Source organism: Hippocampus zosterae, chromosome 1 (genome assembly GCF_025434085.1).
Source record: "Hippocampus zosterae strain Florida chromosome 1, ASM2543408v3, whole genome shotgun sequence".
NCBI lineage: Eukaryota > Metazoa > Chordata > Actinopteri > Syngnathiformes > Syngnathidae > Hippocampus > Hippocampus zosterae.
In genome coordinates, this window is record NC_067451.1 from 9,720,001 (window position 1) to 9,740,899 (window position 20,899).

The 20,899-nt window shown below is 46.9% G+C and overlaps 1 protein-coding gene across 1 annotated transcript; it reads left to right on the plus strand.

The window, feature by feature from the left end:
* The first annotated feature begins 11,399 nt into the window (after positions 1-11,399).
* npas4a (neuronal PAS domain protein 4a) lies at positions 11,400-20,347 on the plus strand. The gene is made up of 8 exons (XM_052066505.1): positions 11,400-12,032; positions 12,935-13,095; positions 13,155-13,257; positions 13,353-13,656; positions 14,543-14,652; positions 14,785-14,920; positions 15,511-17,261; positions 18,557-20,347. Exons 1-8 carry the CDS (start codon positions 11,855-11,857, stop codon positions 18,583-18,585), a joined length of 2,772 nt encoding a protein of 923 aa, XP_051922465.1. The 5' UTR covers positions 11,400-11,854; the 3' UTR covers positions 18,586-20,347.
* Positions 20,348-20,899: the final 552 nt, after the last annotated feature.

Genomic DNA, 20,899 nt, shown 5'->3' on the forward strand with positions numbered 1-20,899 from the left:
AACCCACGCAGACCAGGGAAGAACATGCAAACTCCACAAAGGAAGTTTGGTGCTGGAATCGAACCCGGTACCTCTGCACTGTGAAGTCGACATGCTAACCACTGGACTACCGGGCGGCCGAAATGATATTATTTTTCACAAAATTCAAATAAAATGAGCGAAAGATGCAGAAGTCGAATTTAAATCATAAGAACATTTTTATTTAAAATGGTCAATTTCACCTGCAACGTAACAATGCTTCAAACATTTTGAAAAGCTTAAATCATGTCTAAAAAAAATTAAGTGGGAGGAAAATATCTGAAATGTAAATTCCTAAGACACACGTGGCAGAAATTGAAATAGAATAAGTATACATATTTTATTTGATTTTTGAAAATGAAATAAGACAAGCAAAACAAGTGTCATGGTCAGAAACGATCATTGTTGTTTTGTGCGTTTTGCAAGGCAACGTGATCAAAACAGACGACTTGTTTTTACGAATTAGTTTGTTCTGCGCTGCTTGACTCAAGTGTGCTGCCGGCGTCTATTTGGAGCGCCAGTCAAAAATAGAGCGCATGACCATCACCGTGATGAAGCGGCATCGGACGTCGTCACTCTTCATGAATCAGGAGTGAAAGTACGTGTGAATGGCCAAGGACGGCGGCGCGCGCACGTACACACACACACACACACACACACAGCTTCATGTCCTCACAGTGTCAACAACAACAATGAGGTTGAGTGCAGTGTACAGACAAAAGTGCCGTAGAACAGCACAACCAGTATCTGAGTGAATGACACACATTCACCGGTTTGTCCTGAGTGAGTGAGTGAGTGAGTGAGTGAGTGAGTGAGTGAGTGAGTGAGTGAGTGAGTGAGTGAGTGAGTGAGTGAGTGAGTCAGTCAGTCAGTCAGTCAGTCAGTCAGTCAGTCATCTGGTTGGTTGGTCGGTCAGTTTAAATGAGGGAGTTGCTAGTAAATGAGTGAGGGAGTTATTTGTGAATGAGTGAATAATAAGTTTGTAAGTGCATTATTTGGCAATAAGTGAGTGAGGAGGTACTAGTGAGTTAGTTAGTAGTTTGAGAAAGAGCGAGTGAGTGAGTGAGTGAGTGAGTGAGTGAGTGAGTGAGTGAGTGAGTGAGTGAGTGAGTGAGTGAGTCAGTCAGTCAGTCAGTCAGTCAGTCAGTCGATTGGCTGGTCGGTCAGTGGAAATGAGTGAAGGAGTTAATTGTGAGCGACTGAATAATAAGTTAGAAGAGTATGACATGCATGTGTGCATGCTATACTCTTCGAACACACATTACATACGTACATACATGGACATTACGTATATTGCGTGTGTGCGCAGTGTATGGATGAAAACAACATTGACCTGCATTTGTGTTCCTTGTAAAAACTAAAATTAAAAATAATGGAGCAGGAGTAGGAGGGGGAGCCGACGGTATCAATGAAAAAGTGGAGTGCTCTCATCATGGAAGATGTCGATGTGACATCTCCATGGCAACACCTGCATCAGCACCACTGTGGCAATGGGTAAGTGTGTGCGCGTGTAGGCGCTGCCGTGTACACACAAGTCAGTGGCACCCGAAAAGTTGATTCGAGTTCACTTCCAATGCGGCTAAAATCTGTTGGCAGTTCCTGCATGATGACAATTTAGAGTGTTCCATTAACCTGCCGTGCATGTTTTTGCCATGTGGGAGGAAACCGGACTACCCGGATAAAACCCACGCAGGGACGGGGGAAACATGCAAATTCCACACAGGAACCCACACACACACACCTCTACACGGTAAGGTGGATGTGCTAACCAGTCCAGCATGCCGCCCTATTTTTGCTCATAATAAATGATTTTCTTCCTGAAACAAATTGTTTTTTTTCTTAAATGTAATTAATTAAAGGGCGGCCCGGTAGTCCAGTGGTTAGCACGTCGGCTTCGCAGGGCAGAGGTACCGGGTTCGATTCCAGCTCCAGTCTCCCTGTGTGGAGTTTGCATGTTCTCCCCGGGCCTGCGTGGGTTTTCTCCGGGTGCTCCGGTTTCCTCCCACATTCCAAAAACGTGCGTGGCAGATGCGTGGCTGATTGAACACTCTAAATTGTCCCTAGGTGTGAGTGTGAGCGTGGATGGTTGTTCGTCTCTGTGTGCCTTGTGATTGGCTGGCAACCGATTCAGGGTGTCCCCCGCCTACTGCCCGAAGACAGCTGGGATAGGCTCCAGCACCCCCGGCGACCCTAGTGAGGAACAAGCGGTTCGGAAGATGAATGAATGAATAATTAATTAAAGCATATTTACATATCGTGTATACTCACATGGAACTTTGTGTGTTTTCCACTTGTCGAATTTCCACTTGTCGAATTGAACATAACAAATAAGAAACTTACACATATTTTCTACGGGGAAAAGAGCACACACACACACACACACACACGCACAGACACACACACACACACGCACAGGTATGCTGATGCAAAACATTGGGCGAGCATTGCCCGCCTGCCTCCTCGTCGGCTGCCCAGGGACTAAAAATAAACCTCTTATTGAAAAAGCACAAAGAACAAGGTGCAAGGCTACACAGCCGCAGCAGCAGAAGATGAAGAAGAAGAGGAGGAGGAGGAGGAGGAGGAAGAGGAGGAGGTGCCAGTGTACATCTTATTCACCACTTGCACATTGAAAACTTGACTTTTGTGGGAGGCAACATCTCATACACTTTGTCCACTACATTGACAACCTCGAACAAAAATTGATGTACATGGATTTCAAATGATGTTATTTGGATGCGATGAAGCAACAAATGGATTTGGGTCATGTTTTGCAAATATGCTCTGCACACTCAGGTTTACATCAAGCACTGCAGTGTAATTCCTAAACAGCATATGGGCGCATAGAAATCATCGATTTAACCTTTTCATGCACCAATTCTGATCATCTATAATGTGATAACATGATAAGCTGTCCACTGTAGTAACCGCTGTCCCTGAAGGGTTAAACAAACCAAACAATAAAATAAGTTAATGCATGCTTAACTTCACATTACCACTTCCTTTCCATGCTTACATTGGTCAAGTATTCATAGTATTCATTGGTCAAGTATTAATAATTCATTCATCTACCGAGCCGCTCGATCCTCACAAGGGTTCGCGGGGGGTGCTGGAGCCTATCCCAGCTGTCTCCGGGCAGTAGGCGGGGGACACCCTGAATCGGTTGCCAGCCAATCGCAGGGTACACACAGACGAACAACCATCCATGCTCACACTCACACCTCGAGAAAATTTAGAGTGTTCAATCAGCCTGCCACGCATGTTTTTGGAATGTGGGAGGAAACCGGAGCACCCGGAGAAAACCCACGCAGGCCCGGGGAGAACATGCAAACTCCACACAGGGAGGTCAGAGCTGGAATCGAACCTCTGCGCTGTGAAGCCGACATGCTAACCACTGGACTACCGGGCCGCCCATGATTAATAATTAAATTGATCAATCAATCAAAAAAAAAAAGTTGATCAATCGATTCCTTACTTTGACTGACTTTTGTGTCTCCGGCCCATCGCTTTTCTTGTTTTCACATATTCACACTGGCCATGGCGGCTTTAGTCACCCCTTCGCTCTTCTCTCTCTGTCCTTTCCACCCTCATTCATCAACACGAACTCTGTGTTCTTGACGAGTACGCACGCGCATGCAGCGGACACTTTGAGAGTCCCGTGTTTGGCTGTGACAGCGTGCAGCTGTCCTGCTAAAAGGTGTGACTTTCAAGCCATAAAAAGAAACAACAACACCAAAAAAAAAATGCAAAGATTCAGAGCGAGCAACATGTTCCTGCTCACCTTTAGTCATCGTCCCATCACGCATCATGCTGACAGAATACATATCATTAGCATCAGCAACTTGCAAGTTTGGACAGGAATCCAAATGTGTTGGAGCCACACGCACACACACACACACACACACACACACACACACACACACACACACACACACACACACACACACACACACACACACACACACACACACACACACACACACACACACACGCACACACACACACACAAAAGCAGCAGTGGACTGCAAACCATCAATACAAGAAAGCATGAAGCTGTGCCACAAACATCATCTGGATTACTTCACAATCGATCTTCATCTCGTAACGTGACAAAAATGTCAAGAAATCAGAATCAGAATCAGAATCAGAATCAGAATCATCTTTATTGGCCAAGTATGTAGAACACACAAGGAATTTGTCTCCGGTATAACACGCTGCACTAGTATCATCGTAAACAACAAAATCATTGAACCATTTTAGAGTAACCACTAGTTTTGAAGTACCATTTTGTGGTGCAAGAAGAGTGACTGTCAGTGACTGTTTAAGGAGTTAATAGCTAGAGGGAAGAAGCTGTTCAAGTGTCTACTGGATTTGGTGCGCATGGATCTGTAGCGTCTGCCTGAGGGGAGTGGCTGAAAAAGGTGGTGGGCAGGGTGCGGGGGATCCAGGAGGATTTTCCGTGCCCTTGTCTTGATTCTTGCAGTGTGCAAGTCCTCAAGAGTGGGTAGGGCGGTGCCAACGATTTTTTCTGCCGTCCTAACTGTCCGTTGAAGTCGGATTTTGTCCTTTTTTGTGGCGGCCCCAAACCAAACCGTGATGGAAGAACACAGGATTGATTCGATGACTGCAGTGTAGAACTGTCGTAGCACCTCCTGTGGCAGGCCATGCTTCCTCAGCAGCCTCAGGAAGTACATCCGCTGCCGGGCCCTTTTCAGGATGGAGATGGTGTTGACTTCCCACTTCATGTCCTGGGAGACTGTGATTCCCAGGAACTTGAAGGTCTCGACGGTTGACACAGGGCAGTTGGATAGTGTGAGGGGCAACTGAGGAGAAGAATGTTTCCTGAAGTCCACGATCATCTCTACAGTTTTGAGCGTGTTCAGCCCGAGGTTGTGTCGGCCGCACCAAAGCTCCAGCTGCTCCACTTGTTGGCGGTACGCAGACTCGTCGCCGTCTTTGATGAGACCGATGACCGTGGTGTCGTCTGCGAACTTTATGAGTTTGACAGCTGGATCTGTTGAGGTGCAATCGTTTGTGTAGAGAGAGAAGAGCAGAGGCGAGAGGACACATCCCTGTGGGGCACCAGTGCTGGTAGTGCGTATTGATGATGTTGTTGCTCCCAGCCTCACCTGTTGTGTCCGTCCCGTCAGGAAGCTGAGGATCCACTGGCAGATCGTAGGGGACACACCGAGGTGGAGTAGTTTGGGGGTGAGGAGTTCCGGGATGATGGTGTTGAACGCAGAGCTGAAATCCACAAACAGAATCCTTGCGTAGGTCCCTGTGCTGTCGAGGTGCTCGAGGATGTAGTGCAGACCTATGTTGACTGCGTCTTCCACAGACCTGTTTGCCCGGTAGGCAAACTGGAGAGGGTCCAGCTGGGGTCCAGTGACGTTCTTTAGGTGATTCAGCACAAGGCGTTCAAAGGACTTCATGACCACAGACGTCAGGGCGACAGGCCTGTAGTCGTTCAGTTCCGATGTTGCCGATTTCTTGGGAACTGGGATGATGGTAGACTGTTTGAAGCAGGATGGGACCTCACACAGCTCCAGGGATCTGTTGAAGATTTGTGTGAAGACCGGAGCCAGCTGGTCAGCGCAGACTTTCAGGCAGGAGGGGGACACTTTGTCGGGCCCCGGAGCTTTCTTGATCTTTTGCTGCTTGAAGAGCCGTCTCACGTCCTGTTCGTGGATCTGTAGTGGAGAAAAAGAGGGTGGGGGGCTAGGTAGAGTGGTTTCTGGTAGAGGTGGGTGTGTGTGGGAAATGGGGGTGTCCTTTTCAAATCGGCAGAAAAACATGTTTAGTTCATTAGCAAAACCCTTATTGTTCACTGTTTGGGGGGATGGCATTCTATAGTTAGTGATTGCTTTCAGGCCATTCCATACAGATGCAGAGTCGTTAGCAGAGAACTGGTTTTTCAGCCTCTCTGCATAGCTTCTCTTTGCGATGTTAATTTCCTTTGTCAATTGGTTTCGGGCATGTTTGTACAGTGCCCGATCTCCACTTCTAAATGCGGCCTCTTTCTCTTTCCTGAGTTGCCTGAGTTTGGGAGTAAACCATGGCTTGTTATTGTTGAAGGAGCGGAAGGACTTCGTTGGTACACACATGTCCTCACAGAAACTGATGTATGATGTTACAGTGTCTGTGTATTAATCCAGTGTGCCCGTTGAAGTTTCAAAGACGCCCCAATCAGTGCAATCTAAGCATTCTTGTAGAGCTAGCTTTGCTTCATCTGTCCATTTTTTCACAGTCTTAACAACCGGTTTAACACATTTGAGTTTCTGTCTGTATGTAGGTATTAAGTGGATTAAATTGTGGTCAGAAAGACCCAATGCTGCGCGGGCGACCGATCGGTATGCATTTTTGATTGTTGTATAGCAGTGATCTAGAATGTTGCCTTCTCTGGTGAAACAGTCTATGTGCTGCTTATATCTGGGAAGTTCACGGTTAAGATGTGCTCTATTAAAATCGCCCAAAATGATCAGGGGTGACTCTGGGTATTTTAGTTCGAGTTTGTTTACTTGTTCGGCTAGCGTTTGTATCGCCGTGTTAGCGTTAGCTTGTGGCGCAATGTAAACACCGACTAGTAAAAAGGAGGTGAACTCACGTGGCGAGTAGAATGGCTTGCAGTTTAAAGACAGCGACTCCAGGTCCGGGCTGCAGTGTGCGTCGAGCTTCGTGACATCAGTGCACCATTCTTCGTTGATATAGAAGCAAATCCCACCACCCTTCGATTTCCCCGATAGCTCCGTGTCGCGGTCGGCTCGGAGAAGGCGGAAGCCGGGTAGATGTAGCGCGGGATCTGGATGGCGGTCACTGAGCCAGGTTTCAGTGAAGCAGAGCGCAGCAGAACGTGCAAATGTTTTGTTGGTCTTTGTGAGGAGAATAAGTTCGTCCATCTTGTTTGGCAGAGATCGTAGATTAGCAAGATGGATCGATGGGAGCGGGGTTCGAAATCCGCGCTGCCTGAGCTTGACGAGCACGCCGGCTCGCTTCCCCCTCCTCCGGCGGCGTCTCCATGCTCCGTACAGCGCAGCCGCTCCGCTCGCGATTAGCTCCGAAAAACCTTGTGGATTTTCGTGTGCTGGTGAAAAAAGACCGAGCGTAGACTCCCCAATGCGCAGCAACTTTTCCCTCGTGTAAGTAAGCCGTTCAGGGTCGCCAAAAACAAACGAAAATAACAAAAACAGGGATAATACTAGGGAGCGTGTGACCGAGGCTGCCATACCTGTCGGCGCCTGATGACGTATAAATAAAAAAATACACCCGCGTCACCGGAAATGCCGATGGAGTATTTTTTTTCGAATCCACTATCCTACCGATTATCCCATCGATGTATGGGACCAACAAAATGTACGTGTGAGGCGAAGGTAGCGTTGCTGTCCGCAAGGGGTCGCCATTCTCACATTCGACTGTAATGTAATGACGTTGAGTGTGTATGGCTTTAAAAGGCGGGGCCTGGCCTGGTGAGTGACGTGGGAGTCATCAAATGAGAATGAAGAGTTGGAGGGTATGTGTGAGGCTTTGAGCCAGAGAATTGTCTTGGATTTTATGAGTTATAAATAAGTCGAAAAGTGGTTTATTTTTAGGGACACCATTGTACAAAAGAGACATGAGGGACAGCACACTCACAGAAATAAGTTCCAGCAAAGTGATTTTTTTTTCTTCCCCTCTATGTGCTTATTTTTACACCCACGGATTTCAAGGTCTACACTTTGTTTCTTGGAAAAAAAGATGGGGGGGGGGGCTAATCTGTTGCCTAGCAACACCTCCTACTGCCACATACAAGCAGCAGACAAATCGCATCAGATTTGAAAAAGAAAAAGAAAAGTCAATGAATGTAATAGTTACATTTATGAATCGTTTACATAAGTTCTGACTTGGGACCGCTTTCTTTTCGTAAGGCTCTCTAATCTAGATGGACAGAGAGATTGATATGGTAGCTATTGTTAGATTGAGTATGGTAGACCAGGGATGGGCCACAAAATACACACATCTGTTTTGATTGAAGGGCTGGCTGCTGAATAAACATACGTGAAAACCTGTAACCATTGTAAATAGCACAGCTTCCTTATGCTGTGTTTTCTATGCTATTGCAATTTTTTTTATTCAACAAATATATTGCTATAGCTCCGGTTTCCTCCCACATTCCAAAAACATGCGTGGCAGGCTGATTGGACGCTTTAAATTGTCCCTAGGTGTGAGTGTGAGTGCGAGTGGTTGTTCGTTTCTGTGTGCCCTGCGATTGGCTGGCAACCGATTCAGGGTGTCCCCCGCCTACTGCCCGAAGACGGCTGGGATAGGCTCCAGCACCCCCCGCGACCCTAGTGAGGATCAAGCGGCTCGGAAGATGAATGAATGAATGAATATATTGCTATATTTATATTGCACTTATATTGAACTGTGAACAATATTTTTACTGCAACATTTATTTTGGGCAATGAAACACTTCCTCAGAATGATTTTATCAAATAGTCTCCCAACTCTTGACAGCGTAAAAACTGGAGTTAAGGAATACAAAAGTATCGTGGGTGAGTCTGGGAGATATCCTTCATGATGAACGAGGTTTAACTAAACACCTAATGAAATTGCTGGCCTTTCTCTGTGATTTGCAACACCCACTTCAAAAGCTGCTTGAAAATATGTCTTGTTTTAAAAAAGATAATTATGCTGATTTTGCCATTGGAGGCCATGCAATTGTAATTGTAATTAGGAGCACTTGTGATGTTATTTTTGTTTGTGACACAAAGGATGTGCATGAGTCACTTCATCTTGGGTCCATTCAAAAGCTGAATGAGCTCGACCTTAGATTCGGACTTCATTGACGGATTCACGACGAGCGAGTGAGAGTGATGTCATTGCCACGCAGCGACACACATCATAAGGCATATTATTAGAAATGTAATGAGCCTGCATTGCACCTTTTCGAGTTTAAAGTGTTGCGCAATAGAGTGGCCGAATGAGACTAGGATTGCATGCTGTGAATTAGCCCAATTCATTTTCAACTTGCTGTTATCAAATCAGCTTAAAAAATAAATGCAAATCAATGTATTCAATTTTGGGGTGTTTTTATTTTAACAAAACACTCAAATATGTCTTTCGCAATGTTTCAGTCAAATGACAGAAGTCGAAGATACGTGCATCAGCCACAAAATTAGGAACACTTACACATGTAATAATAGCAAGGCTGCTTTGGAGTCAGCCAATCCTCCATTAAGCATCTCCAGTTGGTCCAGAATACTGCTGCTCGCCTCTTGACTGGTACTCATAAGAGGGAGCACCAACTTCTAGACTGGAATAACTTCACTGTCTCTCTATACATTTTAGAGTTCTTTGTAAGATCCTATTTGTTCTCAAATGTTTAAATGGCCTGTCCCCACCTTACCTCTCTGAGCTCCTCCGCCCTGCCCTGTGCCTCGAAATCTGTGGACCAGACACTATTAGAGGTACCAAGAACTAAACGGAGGCTCAGAGGGGATGGAGCCTTTTCTGGTGGTCCAGTGGTTAATGCTTTGACCTCACAGTGCAGAGGTCGTGGGTTCGATCCCGGCTCCTTCCTGTGTGGAGTTTGCATGTTCGCCCGGGCCTGCGTGGGGTTTCGCTGGGTTTACTCCCACATTCCAAAAACGTGCATGGCAGGCTGATTGAACACTCTAAATTGTCCCGAGGTGTGAGTGTGACCGCGGATTGCTGTTCATCTCTGTGTGCCCTGCAATTGGCTGGCAACCGGTTCAGAATCTCCCCCACCTACTCCCTGAAGATGGGTGGGATAGGCTCCAGCACCCCCCTGCGACACTTGTGAGGAGAAATGGATGGATGGATGGATACAGTTGAGTTGAATTGAGACACAACATTGGGTGTACGTGTCTAATGAGCCCCAACACTAAAACTGTACTGGGTTGTATATTCTGTCTGAAGAAAACGTGAAAAAAAGATTACTTTGGATTGACAATGACAAAGCTCTCATTACGCGTTTATTTTTATGATATACCGTCGAAGAGGCAACCAAAATATGAGAAACGGTGCTAGTTCTGTTTCCTTTTGTCCATTCAGATGCTCCTCCTAGTCTATAAATAACATGAGAGTAACTGCAGGGGGCGCCATGCAGCAGCCCCCCATCGCCCCCGCCCCCCCCCCCCCCGCCTGTGTGTGCCTCATCGGTAGGATGCATCTTTCAATCTATTTTTAGATTCTCCCCCCCCCCCCCCACACACACACTCTTCTCTCACATGCACCTCATCCATGCATCGCTTCGTCCTTCACCCATCCGTTCACCCCTTCATTCATTCCACTTGTGACTTGGCTCCTCCTCCTTCATTCATGCGTTCTCAACATCGCAGCGGAAGGATTATCCAGCGGCACATTCAGTATTTGCGAAAAGCGATGAATGAATAGATAGATAGATAGATAGATAGATAGATAGATAGATAGATAGATAGATAGATAGATAGATAGATAGATAGATAGATAGATAGATAGATAGATAGATAGATAGATAGATAGATAGATAGATAGATAGATAGATAGATAGATAGATAGATAGATAGATAGATAGATAGATAGATAGATAGATAGATAGATAGATAGATAGATAGATAGATAGATAGATAGATAGATAGATAGATAGATAGATAGATAGATAGATAGATAGATAGATAGATAGATAGATAGATAGATAGATTAAATGTTAGGCTTGATAGAGAGAGGTCAGTCGATAGATGACGCGATATAGAAAAGACACAGACGTACAGAAATATAGATGTATAATGAAATGGAGAGATGGAAAGAAAAAAAGAAAAAGATAGAATGATAGCGCAATAGAAAGAGGAAAAGACAAATGAAATGACAGAAAGATGACAAACACACAGGCAGAACGAGAACGATACAGCAGTAGAAAGATAGCCAGGGAGAGAGATTGAAGGGTAAAAAGATTTTTATTTTTAAACAGTCAGACAAATGGGATAGAATGGTAGAAAGATGGGCAGAAAGATACAGAATAGAAATCGGAGAAAGAGTGGTAGATAGACAGCACGAGATAGAATGACAGAAAGGTAGGAAGAATGCTGAAAGATGGAACGATGGAAGGAAAGAATAATAGAAGGATGGAAAGACAGATTGACATAAAGATAGAAAATAGAGTGAAAGCCAGCGAGAAATGTACCAAGATAGAGACAGGTGATAGAATTGTGACAGCAAGATAGATGGATGGACGTGAGAGAGATAGCAGTGAGAGATGGAAAGATGGCATGAAAGACGGGTAGACGCTCGCTAAGCTGCTCATACGGGAGCCAAAATGCCTCCTCTAAACGCATTGACATGTAAACAACGTTCCTGTCCTCGGATGCGGCGCGTCTCCCTCCCTCCTTACCGGGTGACTCCGTTTTACGTTTTTACGCTAGGCCCCGCCCCTTACTCGGTTTTGTCCAAATCGGGCTTTCTGCGTGGCCGGAGCTCCCCGTTTCATCGCGACGTCATCGGCGGGGAGAGGCGAGCGCTGACGTCCGCGCCGGAGAGGGAGGAGGGAAGGAGGGAGGGAGCCAGAGGAGCTCCGCGCTCGCAGCATCCATTCGGATGAGCTGTCCCCCCCCCCTCCCCTCCCGTCCTTCCTCGTTACGTCGGCGGCCGCGTCGAGGAGCCCCCCTCGCTCCCAGGCTATATAAGACACCTGCGAGCAGAGTCCCTCACACACTGTCAGCGGATCGAGCCCAGCGCAGGCCAGCCATGAACAAAGTCCAATAACCGGCGAGCGCGCGCGCGTGCCCTCCAGCGGGACTTCCTTTGCCCTTATTTTATTTTTTTTTCCAGGGGGGGTGGGGGTGGGGGTTGGCTATCCGTAACAAGCATGTACCGCTCGACCAAAGGAGCCTCCAAGGCCAGACGGGACCAGATCAACGCCGAGATCCGCAACCTCAAGGACTTGTTGCCCATCTCCGACGCCGACAAAGCCAAGCTGTCCTACTTGCACATCATGTCGCTCGCGTGCATGTACACCAGGAAATCCGTCTTCTTCTCGCCGCCGGGTAAGACGACCCGTAGAAGTATCATCATCATCATCATCATCATCATGATCATTTTTACACTCGCAATTTAGCAGAATGTGAAAAAAATATATTTCCCCCATTGATACTTTGAAATACAAAAAAAATGTATAAACGCGCTATCAAATATTGACAATGTAAAGATAAAGTGTAACTGAGGCAAAAGTCGCACACAAACATACATGCATAGGCACATATACACGAAGGCGCATACATACATACAAACCCTCACACATTTATGATGCAATGCAGTACACGTAAAAACATAAATACACACACACTCAAGTATTGATGTGTACCTTTAAGGTGTGGGATTGATCACAGTGTGAACGTCTCAATTCTCCCCATGTGTGTTTATTTATTATTATTATTTTTTTGCGGGGTGGGGGTTGTTTGAGGGTTGGGGAAAAGTGCAGTTTTGCAGTGTGTGTGTGTGTGTGTGTGTGTGTGTGTGAGAAGTAGCATCAACAAGTGTTTTTTGGCGCGATAGCAAGGAAACTCTGTCCAGGGTCCTGGAAACAGATTCACTTCATTGTTAGTCGCTATCCATGGTGCTGAACTCGCCTTCATTATGTTTTTTTTTTAAATCCACACGACAGTATTTCGATTTTTTTGGGGGGGCGGGGGGGGGGGCAAAAGCAAAATATCTATTGATCTATCAACGCCTATATATGTATATATTAACCTATTGCTATTAATCTATACATTTATGTGAATTTTATTGTCCGATTATTTGGCCACCATTCATGATTATGTTTGGAAAGTATGTTTTGTTTTTAGATCGAGTATGTTACGTGTGCGTTGATTAGCGTCTCTATCCTTGGTGCTGAAATCCCATGACGCCCCCAATGAAAAGTTTTTTGTTTTGTTTTGTTTTTAACTAGAGGCCGGAAGCGCATCGGTGGAGCCGAGTGTCCGCTTCCTGTCCCTGCCCGAGCTGTCTGACCTCCTGCAGGCTCTCCCAGGCTTCCTCATGCTGCTCACCGCCGAGGGGAAACTGCTCTACCTGTCCGATGCCGTCTCCGACCACCTGGGTCATTCCATGGTGAGTCCGTCCATCCGTCTACTGGAAGATCAGCGGGATCACACTTGCTTGTGTGTCAGGTGGACCTGGTGGCGCAGGGAGACAGCGTGTATGACATCATCGACGCTTCGGATCAGCTGACTGTCAGGAATAATCTGTCCGCCGGAGCCTCCCCCGAGATGGGTAAGTGGCGGTGTTGATCTTCTGTGATTGCCATGTGCGCCAATAAACTGGTTCGTTTAGTTCTCACCACCTTTCTCTTGGTTTTTCGGTGACAGATCGTCTCTTCCGCTGCCGCTTCAACACCTCCAAGTCGGTGCGCAGGCAGAGCGCCGGGAACAAGCCGGTCCTGATCCGAGCTCGCCGCCTGTCCGTGCCGGCCGCCAGCAGCGCCGCGGCTGGATCCTACTGGACCGCCAATCCAGTCTGGGTGTGTTTCTGCTCCCCTATGGAAAGCCATCTCACACGCTTCGGAGCGGAGAGCACGTCTAGCGGTCCTCCCGTGGCCGACGCCAACCTCTTCCTGGAAGGCTTTCACTCCCAGCACGGCAGAGACTTGAGGCTGCACGCCGCACACGAAAGGTACACGCCGCAAGTCGGAGTGACAAGACTGAACAGGAATAGTTGTTCAGAAACATATAGTCACTTTGGAGATACAAAAAATGACTTAGGGGGTTACTGTATCCAATTGGGAGGACAAAAGTATCATTTCAAGAGTCATATTTTGAAAGTTGTGTATTTTGAGAAGAAACTGGGGATAGAAGAGAGACACCAAGGAGAAAAGTTGTATCGTATTGGTCCGAATATAAGACGGTGTTTTTTTTGCATTGAAATGAGACTGAAAAAGTGGGGGTCGTCTTATATTCTAGACATGATACCCATTCACGACGCTAGATGGCGCCAGACATCATTGAAGCGAATGCTGAACTTGACTGTCTGGGCCAAAGTGAACCTGTCACGAAGAATAAAAATAAAAATAGCGTAGCACGAAGAGGAAAAATAAAAAATAGTGGTAAGAAAGAAAATAATAGAAGAGATAACAGAAAATGGAGAAACGTAGCGACAATCTGGAGAAAAGTGGGTCGAAGATCGGCCAGGTTATCCGGCAGCTGAGGAGAAGTTATGAAGTCATTTACATTTCAAAAACCAGAAACCATTCATTTACGAATGTGATTGCACTTTTGTCTACATATTTAACTTTTCAAATTATTAAGATTTGAATTAGAGAAAATAACATCCTTTTTTTCCTCAAAAAATTAATTTGGTGTTCAAAAAGTCTTTTTTCAAACTTGAGTCTTGAAAAAGAGGGGGTCGTCTTATAATCAGGGCCGTCTTATATTCGAGCCAATACGGTATTTTTGATTTAATATTTTATGGATTTGTGAGAAATATGAAATTGGAAATGGAAGCTTGCCAGATGGCGGCCTAATATTGGCCCGCATCCTTTAATTGAACGTGTCCCCCGCAGCGTACGCACTTACCTCGGCTACGACGTAGCGGCGTTGCGATCCCGCTCCTGGTACGGCCTCCTCCACCCGCATGATCTGGCGCACGCCTCCGCTCAGCATCGCAGCCTTCGTAAGTGTCAGCTCACAAAACACCCACGTGTACATGCCAACGGGAACACTGTACCTCCTGCCGCCTCACTGAAAAATAACCCGAAAATGAGGATGATAAAGGCGCTTACGAAATTGCACTGTGACTCATCAGTGCGAGAGGGAGGAGAGGGACGAGGAGAGATGGTGGTCCGTGTGCAGGCTCGCGACCAGACGTGGGTTTGGCTCTACATGGTCCTCCAGCTACAATCCGGAGACGTACCCGTCGCCAGCAGCAATTACGTGATCAGGTACGCAATGCCGCCGCCGCCGCCACTGCCTCGTACGATTTGCGAAAACGCAACATGCTCTCACCACAGTTCTTGAGCCAAGGCGCATATTTGACATGAGTAAATTCTCACTGCGTTGAAAGATATGACAGCTTAAGGTCTACGTTGACAAGGTGGTCCCAAAGCAGTACCTTTGTCTAAAGGAAACTTCTCAACTCACTTTGACATCCTTTCTTGGCACCAAGATGGCATCAAATGCTATTCTTTCGTCCAAATGCAACTCTTCAGTTAATTATCAACATTGTTCCTTGGCACCAAGATGCCACAAGATGGCAGAAAAGTACTGAACTGAAGTCACTCACTTCAACATAGTTCATTGGTCCACAAGTGTGAATGACAACTCACTTCGACATCGTCCTTTGGCACCAAGGTGGTATAAAAAGCATTACTTTTGCCTAAACGAAGCTACTCAACACAGTTCAACAAAGTCCATCGGCACCAATATGCCACAAGATGGCGCCAAAGCACTGCTTTTTCCCCTAAATAACAGTCCAAAACCTTATCTGATACCGATTCAGTTCCCAACAGTTTTCATTGTGTTTCAATTTCAGTGATTCAGAGGCATGGTCAGTGCGTCAACAGCTGACTATGGAGCAGACTCAACTCAGTCTGGTCCTGAGCTCAGGCCCCCCCCAGCAGGAAAGCCTCCAGTCCCCCGACACCCTGTCCAGCCCCGACCAGGTGTTCACTCCCAGCAGCAGCGGCTTGTCAGGCCAGTCCTTCGACTTCAGCACGGCGGCCTGCAGCGTGGCCTCCTCGGACGAACGGGCCGGCTCGGCGGCCGAGGCCATGCAGACGGAAGGGGAGCCCCGCTCCAGCATCTCCTCTCTGGAGGAGGAGGCCTTCTTCCAGCCGCCCGCCGCGAGCAGCCCCTTGGCGGCCCCCTCTCCCACGCCGGTCACGGTGGAGACGGTGTCCGACTTGGACTTCTTAACCCAAAACATCCTCATGCCGCCCTCCTTCGAGCTGGACCCCCCTCTGCCGGTTCTCCCACTGCCGCTGCCGCCCATCCCCAGCTCGCAAGCTCAGCAGACCAAAGAGTTTGTGTGCACGCCTCCGTATACCCCCCACATTGGAGGGGCTAGCTTCCCGTTCGAGGAGCCCCACTTCAGCTTCGACCCCACTGGAACCACCACGCCGCCGCCGTCCGCCACCACGGCCACTGCCACCACCTCCATGGCTGCTTCCGCCTCATCCGGGGCCCCGCCAGTCACCATCGCCTCCAGCCCTGCACCCCCCACCACCATGTCTACCAAGCTCCCCCTCAGCCTTCCCACCCCCTCCACAGAGCTGCTCTTCGCGACGGATCCCTGCTGCGGAGCTCTGTACGAGAAACTACCCCCGACGCCGGACAGCCCGGGAGACGGCGACTGCACGGTGATGACCCTTCCTGAGGTTCGGGGTCCGCTTTACGTGGACGTGCCCCTGGGGCCTCTTCAGTGTCCGCCAGAGGGGATCCTCACCCCCGAGGCATCCCCCGGAAAACAGCCTTGCCTCCCCTTCTTCTCCCTGGACAGAGAACGGGAGAAGGAGAGGGCGGAGATCTCCTTGCTGGCCCAGCACATCAGCTCCCTGGTAGAGGGCTTTTATCTGGACCCTCTCTTGTCCAAGCTGTCCCCTCCATCCATGTCCCCCTTGTCCAACCCTCCATCCCCCTTCTTGGCTCCCGTCGAGACAGTCGATTCGGTCCAAACGCTTCGGGAGTTTTATCCCATCAAAGCGTGGTGCGGCCTGGATATTCCCACGTTCCTGCCGGATGACACATCTCTGTTTGAAGAGAGTATCCTAGACACCCTCCTGCAAGACGTACCGCCCGAGTCCCCCTCGCCCATTCCCATCCCGGATCCCTCCAGCCCGATCTGTCCTCCCACACCAATGTGCTGGCAACAAGCCTCCCAGTTTGAGGGAGCGGGCCAATTCTGTAGCGTCCAATCGGCGCAACCTAACTCGGCGGACGGGTGCGGAGAGAGCGAGGAGGTTGCCATGGAGGAGGAGCCGGCGGAGGAAGCGGCGGAGATGGAGGTGGCATCATCTCCTGTGTCCTTGTGCTCCTCCATACCGGCTTCTCCTCCGCTAATCCTCACCGCCTCGCCGAGGCCCACTACCGCCGCCGCCGCCGTCGCCTCGACCACGCCGGCGGCCTCCCCTGCAGCCGCCGCCTCCTGCACTCAGTCCCTCCTGGAGGAACTGGCCGTGCTAGAGCCCATGTTTGGGGCAGGTGCCTCGATCGCCCCTGGTTTAGGGCAACAACCTGAGTTGTATCAACTCCAGTGTCATCCATCGCCACAGTGCTTCCACAAAGGTGAGATCCGGATGGATACATTTTGTTCTGTATCTTCTTACAAATTACCTCACTTTCGTCTCACTGATACTACTACCAAAAAAGTTCGGGATATCGGGCTATGAGGTGAAATTTCCAGATGATTCTACAATGCGCTAGACCCTTCGGATCAACTTTACTGCAAACTTTTCAATGCGCGTGTACAAGAAGCACAGAAACAATCATTTTGCTGGGAGGGCGAACCGAATGTCAAGATTCACAGTCGGTGTTTGATCCATGGAAATTCCCAAAGACATCCACATCTATTTCTTTCTGTGTCTCTACCAGTCTCTTTGTTGAAATCCGATGAGGTGACACATAAATCGCAAGACGCGTTTGCATTTCCGTGTGAACCATGCACGTCTTGCATGGTTCCTGAGATGGTCACGTAGTAATCTCAGTTTTCGTGCGCACATGCAGTAACGCGGCCACCATTACAAATGTTTACAATGACTGGAACAGTCACAGAAAGACATTAATGTGGGTGTCTTTGGAAAATTCCATGCATCTGTTGCAAAGTTTTACATTTAGCTTCCCATTCAAAAATAACAAGCCGCATGAAAAGAACCGAAACAATTTGACATTCAAGGTTGGCGATGGTCAAATTACAGTCACCTTAAAAGTGTCTCGTGCATTTTAGGTTCGTCCTGAAATGTCATCCAAAAGCTCAATAGCCCGAACTTTTTATGAATACTGTATTTAAATTGCTTAATACCAACTCTTGACTGATTAGATTGCGTTTTCTTGTCGTCGTTTGGATGGCTCCAGCTGATTTTATGATGACGTACTTTGTAGCTATCAGTTTAGTGTTAACGATCAAAGGCCTTTTAAACATTGAACTTAGTCTTTTGGGTGCACACCGTATGGCAACACATAAGGACAACAGCATTCAGATGCTAAATTTGGAAGTACTTGCATAGCATCCAGCTAAGACATACCAGGGAGGCGTTTGGCGCCGGTTGGTCTCTTGCCGTCAGCACTCTGATATCACTCGACCGGCTCCCCTCCTATTGGATGCGCCTTCTGATGTCAGCAGAAGTGCACTCCCGAATTGAATATACAGCATTCGGTTCTTGAGTCCTTAAAGAATGGATTCCACGATGGTGCGCCGCATGTTGCTAAGTGCAGTGTGAAAAGGCCTTCAGTTACCAAGATATTAAGTCATTTGAATTCTCAAAGAGCCTCTCTATTCCGTTTTTTTTCCTCCTCTTTCCTAACATGAGCGCACGGCTGACTTGTTCTTTCCCTCTTTGTGTGTGTGTGTGTCTGTGTTACAGATGGGAGTGGAAGCATCCCTCCGTTCTAAAATAAGTCTGTGACTTACTTCATCAAGTATGGCATATTGTCATATTTTGTGGAGACATACTTTTACTGCAAAGTAAAACATACTTAAGTGTATAAATATACATAATGTATAAAGGACTGACGCCTACATGTCTCTCCCGAGAACAAAAAAAAAATGGGCTTTCTAATTTTTTTTTGTTCCATCACGACGCTGTGCGCTAGTAAACCTGGTGCAAACATTTACAACCAGAACCAAAATAACAACATGGACGCCCGACTGACTGAGTCCTGAGTCCATGTGGTGTCTGCCGCTTCAGATTGGCCGTCTGAACTCGTTAAGCGTTGTTTAACTTACAGACATGCATTTGTATTCACTCGTAGTGAAAAATATCTGTTGTGAACATGGACGACAAAAAAAACAAAAACAAAGCTATTTTAATCGAAATTTGATTTAATGACTTCTAGCACTTTTTTGCCTGACGTTCAGCAAACTCAAAATTCAAAAAGGTGCTCCAGTGTGACATTTTGAACACATGCGGAATTGAAAGCACACTCCCGGCTTCTGAATTCTGAGTTTGTGGCTTGCAAACCTTTAACATTCCATACGTGTCTGTACATCTCAACTTGTGTTGATGTTTGTGATGTGCAACAAACTGGAAAAAAAAAGCATGTAAAGAGATGCTGGTTTATGCTGCCAATGCGCTCTTTCGTCGTACTGTACATTTAGACTCTGAATGTGGACTCTTCAGGTCGGGGATCGGTGTTGGAGGGAAGGGGGTCATATCCGATACGGTTGCAAAGGGGTGGAAATTTTTCAGCAGATTTCTATGGAAGTTAAGACGGGAAATTTTTGAGACATTCCGAAATGTAAATTTTTCATGGGAATTCGATTTGGAATTGAGAGGATGTTCATGGAAAGTCATCACATAAATTGAAAAACTCACATAGTTGCTGTTTTATTTGATTTTTTCTCTTTTTGCAGCCTAGCTTGGTCCCTCTCATTGTACATTAATTGCAATTTTTTTTCAACCTTGCACAAGTGGTGGCACATCTGAAATTTTCCAAGTGATGATTTTGGTCGAGCTTCAAACTGCACAAAATCTATTTTCTCCAACTTGATTTACGCTGCCTAAGAAGATCCAACTTTAAATGTTGTCAATTGTCGGTTTATTCACGTTGCTTCCCATGAAAAATTTTCTATTCCAAAAATTCCCACAATTTTGCAACCCGAATATCTGCTGGCAGCTTATAGCAGTTCCCGCAATTATCACATTTGTCCTTTTGTTGACAAAAATGACATGTGGGGGGACTTTAGTAGTGAGGCACAATCATGTTTTTAGTAAACAGGGGAAAGGAGGGGGTTGGTGCTACTTGTTTCTTTCTTTCTCTGACTTTACCAAGCGACGTGGCTTGAGGACGCTCCGATTCCCACGGCGTCGACACGCTCACGTAGAGTTGTCTACGGTCAAGTAAAGGATTGATTCCTACGTTCTAGCTATTAAACGGCTAACTTAATACGTACAATACACGTGTACACTTGTATGACTTGTATGTGTGACATGTGAATATCTTTTTTTTTCTCCCAGAAAGTTGTAAACATTTATATGGAGGTTTGTACATAGCAAATATATGAAGAGAGAGAGATTTTTATGGGATCAAATATGAATATATTAAGCATAATTAACTGCAGAATGGACATTGTGGACCAGTGTTCTATTGTGTTGCTTATAAGTGTATTTGAATGTGGACAAACGCATTTATAATAAAGTGCACTTATAATGCGACTGAGGTGTCGTCAGTCCCCACCGAGCGCCCGCATCGTCTCAACGGAAGATTTCTTAACCCTCTCATGCACAAATAATGATAACCTGATAAGCTGTCCACTGTAGTGACCGCTATCCCTGAAAGGGTTCAGATTCATGTCCTCGTTGGCTCTTTGTCCTCACTAGTAAGACAATTCAGCACACTCGACTGTGTGTTCATTCTCCTGTTTTTTGTTTTTTTGGCAGACTCATCTGACATGTGACAAATGAGCCAGAACTGTGTTTCCGTTGACCAATGTGTGCTCCTAGTACTTTAGTGGAATCACACAATTTTACTCTTTTGACGCCGGTGAGTGCAGTTTTTTTTTCCTAGTAACGTTCCGTTGATCTACCCCACGTGCCCTTGTCACTCTGCTAATTACACTCCTTCTCCTCAGAAGTGAGAAAATTCAGAACACGAGTCGAAGGATGAGAATGCGCTAGTCGAACAGCGCATCAAAATAAATGCTCAGATCGCTGTATGAAAAGCCTTTTGAGAATTTAATTGAGATCCCTAATGACGAGGCCACCCTT